This window comes from Tupaia chinensis, unplaced genomic scaffold, assembly GCF_000334495.1.
Source record: "Tupaia chinensis unplaced genomic scaffold, TupChi_1.0 Scaffold000671_2, whole genome shotgun sequence".
NCBI lineage: Eukaryota > Metazoa > Chordata > Mammalia > Scandentia > Tupaiidae > Tupaia > Tupaia belangeri.
The window spans coordinates 2,125,014-2,133,978 of NW_006160194.1; the positions used below are offsets into that span (position 1 = coordinate 2,125,014).

The 8,965-nt window shown below is 67.0% G+C and overlaps 1 protein-coding gene and 1 long non-coding RNA gene across 2 annotated transcripts in view; both read left to right on the forward strand.

Moving 5' to 3' along the window:
• The window catches only part of LOC106736163 (uncharacterized), a 3,755-nt gene extending 1,666 nt beyond the window's left edge, over positions 1 to 2,089 (forward strand). The window contains exon 2 of the long non-coding RNA XR_001371258.2: positions 1,411 to 2,089. This is a non-coding gene — a long non-coding RNA (uncharacterized LOC106736163). The remainder of the gene's footprint in view (positions 1 to 1,410) is intronic.
• A 3,314-nt stretch (positions 2,090 to 5,403) lies between these two features.
• ADSS1 (adenylosuccinate synthase 1) overlaps positions 5,404 to 8,965 on the forward strand; it is a 17,909-nt gene continuing 14,347 nt past the window's right edge. Inside the window, 2 exon segments of the mRNA XM_006160077.3 lie at positions 5,404 to 5,605; positions 5,607 to 5,709. Of these exon segments, the coding sequence (XP_006160139.1) occupies positions 5,529 to 5,605; positions 5,607 to 5,709 (180 nt within the window). The 5' untranslated portion in view covers positions 5,404 to 5,528.

Genomic DNA, 8,965 nt, shown 5'->3' on the forward strand with positions numbered 1-8,965 from the left:
GGGGGCCACGTCCAGTGAAGAGCAGCGAGCCGTGCCAGGACTCTCTGCCCTGGGTGACCCCACGGGCCCTGCGTCTGCAGGGTGTGCGAGCTCTTTGCCTGCAGCCTTCTAGGGTGCCCCCTCCTGGTGGGTGGGGCAAGAGGAAGGAGGCCTCTCCTGTCTGCTCGGTGTTTTATTTGGAAAAACTTCACCCTGACAGGGAACTGGGAGGTGACCTGCATGATGCCACCTTCTCCCCTGGGGGGCATTCTGCTGGGTGGCCCACCCCCCTTACCTGAAGCCCGAGAGTCACGCAGAAGGCCTGAGTCCATGGAGGGCGGTGACCCCATGGTGCCTTCAGCCCCTGCTGCGTGCTGTGTGGAAGTGGGGCCCGGTCAGAGCGGTCACCACGTCCCTCACACCCTGTCCCAGAACGCTCCAGCCGTCCTGGCCTCACACACCATGGGCACTGTGGGAACAGCACCTCGGGTGGCCTGGCTCTCCCTTGTATGTCCGGCTGAGTTTGGGGCAGGATTCCAGGCCCGAGACACTCTGTCCTCTCCCCTGTGCACAGACTGTGGAGCCTCAGGCTGAGCCTGGGCAGCGTCCCTGCCGTGGGTCGGGCTGGGCCTGGGCAGCGTCCCTGCCGTGGGCCAGGGTTAGGGTGCACGTGCTCCTGGGGTGCAGCAGCCTCTTCGCCCCTCTACTTTGGCAGAGGGAAGAGGGAGCCGGGACCCCTCGGCATGGCCGTGCTGCAGCCCCTTCTCCATTTCCGTCCGGGCGAGGTCTGGGCCACATGCACACGGCGTTTCCCAAGCTACTGGGGTGGGACTGGAGCCTCAGGGTTGGTGTGTGGGGCCCAGCCGTCTTCACCGCCAGGCCGTGAGCTGGCCCCGCCAAGAGCGGCGACAGGCACCAGCCTCTTGCCCCTGGCTGACGCCCATCTGTGGCATAGTCACCGTCCTTGGCTGGTCCCGCTTTACTGCTCGCTGCCTGGCCGGCCTGGTGCTGCTGACCCGCTCCGTGGGTCTTGGTGCTGGCTTCTGTTCGGCTCGGTTCTCCGCCTGCTTCTTGGGCGGTGGGTCTCATGCTGCCCCTCCCATTGCGGGCTGGGGGTGCTGCCCCTCCCTGGGGTAAGGGGCACTTTGCAGAGATCATGGCGGCATTGGGGCAGGGGCCTGCGACCGGCCAGGTGAAGGGACTGTCGGCACCGTCGTCCCCCGGGGAAGGGCAGGCAGGATAGCGCCCCAGCAGGACAGTAACAGCGGGGTGGGTAAGCAGGTCCAGGTGGCACATCTAACACAGACCCAGTACAGGAGCGGCATGCCAGGGTCACGGCACCGCCCACATGAGGTCAGAGTGCACCTGGGGCGCGGGCAACCCCCGGGCAGTGGTACCGATGCTGTTCCTAACCGTGTGTTTCTTCTGCAGGCCTCAGGCCCAAGCCCAGAGCCAAGTGAGCGTCTCCACCGCCCACCCTGGCACGGCCGAGGGCTCTTCCAGGGCCAGGCTGGGACTGGGACCCTGGAAAACCAAAACGCTGTGCCTTACCCAGCCAGAACGCACAATCTGGGCGACCCCGCCTGGCCCCGTCTGACCCCGCCTGGCCCCTGCACGTGCCAGCTGCCATGGTCTGCTTTCTAACTGCCTGCACCCAGCCTGTTCCGGCATGCGCCGGGTGCACCGGGCGCCCTAGGCTGCAGGGGCAGGGCCCGCGCGCACCTCTGCACCCCTCCCTGGGTACCCGCACAGCAACCCCTTCATGGGCAGCCCTGCGCAGGCCCACCCCTCCACAGCCCCTCCACGGCTGCTTTGTCACGGAGGTGCCTCAGGGAGCCTTTGCCAAGGTGGGAGTGAGGGGACTCAGAGACAGGCCAAGGTCCCTACGTCTGTCTACCCTCCATCCCCCCAGCAGCCCGAACCTGGTTGTCATTTCAACAGAAACCACTCTACCCCCAGGGCCACCTGCCTGGCCTGGAGGGCACCAGAGGGCTGCAGAGGATGTGGCTTCTGCCCCTCACTGGGGTCCCCTGCCGAGCCTGGCCTCCCCAGGTGTGTGTGAGGCCCCGGCTGGCAGGCCTTAACCAATAAAGGCCGGACTCAGCCCGCACACGCTGTCATGTACAGGCTGGGGGCTGGGCGGGACCTCAGGGCGGCAGCTGTGCCGGCGGGAGCAGTGGGCAGGCCGGTGGCTGGCTGCCTGGTGGGTACGGGAGGGCTGCTGGGAAGAGGACCCACGTGGAGGTGGCTGTTGAGAGGGAAGGGCACGTGTCCCCCATGTCCACCAGCCCCCCCTTGCCCCTTGGTCCAGGCTGGGCTCCCCCATGTCTCCAGGGCCTCCCAGGAACGGCCCCACCAGGCAGCTGGCTGCGTCCTGGGCGTGGTCTCCCCCTGTGACTGGCAGAGGGTGCTCAGCAGACACTTGGGCAGACCTGGAGAGCCTCCATAGCACTGTCTCAGTGAGCAGCTGTCACGGCGGGAGCGGATGACCGTGGAGGCCAGCTTCTAGATGCTCCCTGGGGAAGGCAAGCAGAGAGGCTCCCGTGCTAGGGCACATGGGACAAGGACCAGCAAGGACAGTGCTTCCTGCCCGCCCCCCTCGGACACAGCTGTGTCGCTGCACTCAGCCCGTGTCTCTCCCCTGCAGCTGGGCAGCCTGCTTCTCCCAGAACCTCTGACCAGTCAAAGGCGCATGTGCGAGACCACAGCCTGCACGGCCCGTGGGCTTGAAACCCGCCCAGAACTCAGCCTTCCTGGCTCACCACTCTCACCCTCGCCCCAGCAGGCATCTGCCCCGGCCCTGCTCCCCAGAAGGCCGCTCCTAGAGGCCCCACCACATGTCGCCAGGCTCTGGACTACTCCCCAGCTTGGGGCTCACCCGCTGCACTGACCACGCTGTCACCCTTCAGACAGGACGCTCACGCGACCCTCCCCACGGCCCCGCCCCTGGGACCTACAGATCACTTCCTGTCTGCATGCGCATATTCGCCCTCACACATGAAGGGAACCACATGGCATATCTCCCATGGGGCTCCTCTCGCAGCACGCTGCTGAGGGCCAGCACAGGTGGCACCAGGCCTCGTGTCATTCCCCGTGGGCCGTCACGAGTGGCTGCAGCCTCCCGTTGGCCTTGAAGGTAACGGTGCCGAGGATGCGTACCTTGCACCTTCCTGTAGCCCTTGCTGACGGGCAGAGCGTCGGGTTGGGTGTCCAGGTTGTGCAGGACTTTGTAAGGAACCCTGCTGCCCCGCAGCTGCCCATCTCACCTGTCCCCACAAATCTTCAAGGAAAGGGCACTGACGAACATGGTCAGGGCCACTGCCTGTGCCCCTGGGGTAGGTGCTGGCCGGTCAGTCCTACCGGAGCAGACAGGCAGGTGAGGCCACGGCGGCCTGCTTGGAGGTGGGGGCTTGCTGCGATAACAGGTCAGCGGAGTCACAAGCAGCTGAGGAGCGGAGGCACACAGGCGTCAGCACGGAGTGGCCATGATGGGAGGTCACTGCGGGAGTTGGGGTAGACATGGGGCTGGAGGGCTCAGGGAGGGGATTTGGGGCGCAGCAGCTGCTGTGCAGGCCAGAAATGAGCCGAAGCGAGCGGGACAAGAGGGCCGTGGGAGGGTCTGTCTCCACACGAGGGAACCTGAACCTCAGTGCCCACCAGGAACCCCAGGAGAGCGTCCTGCAGCCATCCCTGGGGCGGTGCTGAAGACCCAGGGGCACAGCTTGGAGACCTTCCTGGGAAGCCAGCTCTGGGCCAGCAGTACCCGAGATGGGGGTCAGGGGACATGCTCGGCATGTCCCTGGGCTTTAGATGGCCCTGCAGAGCCACACCGCTGAGCACTGGCTCCCCCAGCCCAGGACTATAGATAGCTGGGGCCTGGCTGAGGGGTTGGGCTACTCTAAAAATAACCCTGCCCAGGCCCAACAGCGAGGGCCCTGCCAGTCACAAGGCCCAGCCCAAATTAGAACACCCCACCCGCCCAGGCGTCGCCAGGGAGGTGGGCAGCACCAGGAGGCCTCCTCCAGGCTTTGCCATCCCAAAGGCCCTCGGGGTACGTGGACTTACTCACCTGTGGCCCCCACTCTAGGGCCACACCACACATGGGGCCGTGCTGTGCACAGTGGCCTAGGACATGCAGACACCCGCCCTCTGGCTCCTCTTCCCCCTGCTCTCCTCCCCATCCTGCTCCTGCAGCTTCCAGGGTGGGTGGCTGGGGGTCCCGGCCTACACCACCAGCCAGCTGGCACCCCTGGAGGCACCGAGGAGGCTGAGGATGAGTACCATACACACCGGCCACCTCGTTCCGAGGACAGTGGTCACAAAGCTCGAGGCCCCTGACCGCCGTCACCTGAATTATGGCATCTGCCCTATTACGGCACTGCCGAGGGCCAGTCTGTCCTGTGTGAAGGAAGAGGGGCCCAGAGCCCATGGGGCCACCCATGGTCACCCATGCTCAGAACACATGGAGGCCCCTGTCCTCTGGGCGAGGGGCAGGGCCAGCCCAGGAAGCCACAGGGGGCCAGGCAGGCCTTAGCTGCATTGGGGCAGCTCCCCCCGAGTGACCTTTGCTGTCCCAAGACAGCTCTGCTGCCTGCCTCTGGCCGGGGAGCATCCAGTCTCCCTGACCTCCTTGTCAGCACCTGGTAGCTCCGAAGTGAACACTGGCCCTTTGGGCTGAGGGCCCCAGGGAGAGAAAGAGTAGCCCAGCCTCCCAGCCTGGACTGGCGGCTCTCTGCCCCCGGCACTTTCCCCTTCTCCAGCCAGGGGCAGCCCTGTCCATGTGACAGGGCAAGAGGACAAGGGAGCACGCCCAGCGGGGGACATAGGGACCCCTAGGTGGGGGACGCTTGAGAATTTGGGGCCTGTATGCATAGCTGGGGACAGCCCCTTGGAGCAGGTGACCCTGACAGCACAGGCCCCTTTACCCAGACCCAGAGGAACTCCGTGTAGACAGCTGCCTGGTGGGAGGCTGCGGGACACCTGGGGGGCGGGGCGTGCTGTCCTAGGCCAGGGTGAGTGGCCTGTGTCTCCTCAGCCAGCAGGGGGTCCATCCCGTCCCAGGGAGTCACTGGGCAAGTGCGTGGTGTGAGCAAAATGCAAGGACCCTCCAGGTGGGATGCAGAAACGTAGCTCGTAGCTCCCGTTCTGCAAGCTACACCCCTGTCAACCACCCGGCAGTTTCCAGAATTCCGCATTCCCGCCCAGCATGGCCCGGTCGCCCCGGGGGCATCCGCCAGGCCGGGTCGGCGCGCAGGCGCTGTCTCCGGGAGGGCTCCCGGACTCCGCCCGGCTTGCCTTCGCGGGCCGCCTGCCCGGACCGGCTGCCCGCACCGCGCAAGGCCGCGCCTCCACCCGCGGAGCGTCCCAGACAAAACAGGGCTCGGGTGGCAGCGAAGAGGGCGGGGAACGGGCGGCCGGAGGTCACTGGGCGCGTCACTGCACCCGCCCCCGGCCCGCCCCCCGGTCCGGGCCGGTCCATTTAATGGCGCGACCGCGAGGACCGCGACGGGCTCTCGGGCGGCCCGGCGCAGCAGAGGACCCCAGCGAACATGTCGGGGACCAGAGCCTCCAACGACCGGCCCCCTGGCGCGGGCGGCGTCAAGCGCGGGCGGCTGCAGCAGGAGGCGCTCCCGCGTGACCGTGGTCCTGGGCGCGCAGTGGGGGGGGGAGGGTAAAGGCAAGGTGGTGGACCTGCTGGCCACGGACGCCGACATCATCAGCCGCTGCCAGGTGGGCGCGCCGGGTCCCTCCCTCAGGGGTCCTGCAGAGCCTGCCAGCCAGTGCCCTGGGCCTCCGGGGCCACCACACACATACAACACTCACAGCCCGCCCTCCCTGCATCCTCCCCCCAGGGCAGTGGCAGGGCAGAACTATAAATACCAGTAGCTGACTTGGGGACACCCGATCCTAGGGCAGGGGAGGTCCATGGGAATGAAGCTGCCCCTCCCTCCGTGGAGGGCCGTGGGGGTGCAGCTCCAGAATGGTGGGAGGGCCCCCAGCCATCTTCCCTTTCTCCTTGTGCGGTGGGTGCTGGGGGTGGCCTGGTCTGGGCGCGCTGGGGGATTGGGCCAAGCCTAGGGGAGGGCTGAGAGCTGCTTGCTGGGGGTGCGACCCTGGGGGCCGCTGAGAAGAGGAAGAGGGTGGAGTAAGGATGTTGGGGCCTGAAGGAAGGTGTTCAGGAGGGTCGCAGCCGGACTGTGGCCAGAATGACCCAGGGCTGGCGGTGGCACCGAGGAGCCTGACAGCTCTGTCTGCCAGCGGTCAGCACTCTTCTGCCCTGCCCTGGGTCCTGGGCCCACCTCGTGCCTGGGGCCGTGTGCTGGTGCAGCTGGGAGCGGGGCTGGGGGCTGCCTCCTGCACAGGCTCCTGGCTCTGGGCCTCCGCTCAGCTCCCAAGCAGAGAGCAGAGGCTCAGAGCAGGCCCTGGTCAAGGCGTCAGCCCCCCGTTTGGCTCTGGGCTGTCGGAGCTACTCCTGCCCGGGGCAGTGCTGCTTGGAGCAGTGAGTGACCTCCCACCACTCCATCTGCCTGAGGCTTCCCTGCGATGTCCCTTCAGACCCCGGTGCCGGCATGCGACGGGCATCCCCTGCAGCCGGGCTCGCATCTGCCCCCATGTTGTCCCCAGCACCTGGCAGCCACAGCCCCCATCCCTCCTTGGGCCCCTCTGACGGAGCTTCACAAGGCGCCTCCCACGACACGGCTCCGCTCCTTGCCGTGACCCGAGGCCTTTGCAGTGCCCTGGATGGCGGGCGGCAGGCTGCGCGGGGCTGCTCCTAGCTGTGGCGATGGGTCTGGGACAGGCCTCCCGGCTCTGCCAGCTGGGTCAGTAGCCCTGGCTGCTCTTAGACAGGATCAGTGGAGGGCAGAGCTGCTGGAACCGCAGACTCAGGCCCCATCCGGCCCTCTCCCCTAGCCTAGAAGACCCAACACAGAGGCCTGTCCTGGGGCAGGTGGTGTGTCCTCCCCTGTGGCCTCTGACCCGCAGTGAGATGGCCCCACGCCGTGTCCACCACAGCACCAGCCTCCGTCCACACCCCATGGCCGGACCTCCCAGGCTCCACCGGGTCCCTGACAGCCCCTCCTCGAAGGCCGGGATGCTAAGCCTTCTCTCCAGGCACCCCACCCCTGCTCATTGCATCCAGGGCCTGGCCTCCTCTCCTCCCTGGCAGAGCCTCTGTGCCTGCCTGGGGTCTCCCAGCATCCCGCCCATTCTCTGGGCCTCATCCCTGCTGACACCTTCGGGAGTGAGGTTGGCACTGACGCCAGGTGGCCAGCCCTCCCTGCAACGCTGGACAGAGGAAGGGCAGGAGGCCACGTGAGCCCTGCGTGGGTGTGGCAGGGGAGCAGGCTCCCTGTCTGGAGGGTCACCTGGAAGGGCTGGAGCCGGCCAGCCGCTGTGACCAGCCAGCTCTGCAGCCGAATGCTGGGCCTCTCCGGCCTAGGGGGTCACCTGGCCTGTGGCCAGAAAGGGGCTGACCCGAGTGGACTGTCTCTCATGCTGCCCTGGCCACTGGATGGCACAGGCCGTGACCTGCCACCCATTGACTCTCCATGGCAGCAGGGGACATGGGAGAAGCCCCAGCCTTTGTGGTCACGGCGCTTGCCGCGTGGCACTGCCCACTCGCTCCGGGCTGCCCCAGCTCAGCTGCTGCCCTGGTCCCTGCCCAGCTAGCGCATCTGGGCCATGGCCAGAACGCCCTGCAGGGCCCGCGGGACCTTCCTGGCCTCCCCACGTGCCAGAGCCCTGCTTGGGCCTCCCTGTACACTCCCTCACCTGGGGCTTTCCCCAAGTGGTCTGTCCTCCCCCGGGCCAGTCCTTCCACCCTGGGCAGCTCTGGGGCTGCTGGGGACTGCGCCTAGGCGTCTGGTTCCCACGTGCCGCCTGCTGCGCCTCTTCCTGGCCTGGTGTCCAAGCTCTGCAGCCACATCATGGGGCCCGGGCACTCTATGCCTCCATCCTGGGGCCTGTGGGCTTGCCCCTCGCACACGTCCCACCCCACCCTGGGAGTCGCAGGTGCCCTGCAGCAGTGTCTCCCGCTTCCCTCCCCACAGACAGGCACCTCTACCCCTCGTCTTGCTCCACTCCCAGCTGCAGCCTCGCCCCATGTAGGGTAGCCCACTCTGCTGGTGGCTCCTTGTCCTCTTCCAGGGCTCCCTAGACTACGAGGCTTAGCATGCCATCGGGGCTGAATTCTCGCTTCCAGCCACAGTACCGATGGCCAGGGCACTTGGCTGCCCAGCCGGGGTGCCATGGGTGCTTTCTCTGGGCTTCCACCATCCGCTCATGGTGGTCCCCACTCCCCGACTAGCTGGGCCTCAGGCAGGTGGCAGAGAGCTACAGCCATGGCCTGGGGCGTCACCCGGGAGTTCCGCAGTGCAGAGTCCCCAGGTCGGGGCTGACATCTTGCATGCTGGAAGCGATGTGCAAGGCGTGTGGGGGCAGGCGTGTGCAGGGTCCAGGCTGCTCCGGGGACCTCATGGCACAGGAGGGGCAGCTGCCTCATGGCCGGAATGCCTGGCATGCTGCAGATGCAGTCTTCCGCCACACTGCCCATGGCACTGGTCACCGGGCAGCGGCTCTGGGGAGAGGCCCCCCCGTTACTGCCTGCACTTCTGTGGGAATGTCAGTGCCTCTGCCTGTGGCTGCGCGGGGACCCAGGGGTCGGAACCATCTGGGAAACAGGGTCCCTGCTGCTCACTGCTCTGCTTCCTTCGCTCCTGTGCCAGGGCTGGGCAAGGGCACAGAGGCAGGAATGGCACTGGTCACCGGGCAGCGGCTCTGGGGAGAGGCCCCCCCGTTACTGCCTGCACTTCTGTGGGAATGTCAGTGCCTCTGCCTGTGGCTGCGCGGGGACCCAGGGGTCGGAACCATCTGGGAAACAGGGTCCCTGCTGCTCACTGCTCTGCTTCCTTCGCTCCTGTGCCAGGGCTGGGCAAGGGCACAGAGGCAGGAGAGCCAGTCCCCGCCCCTAGCCGCCTGCTCCCCG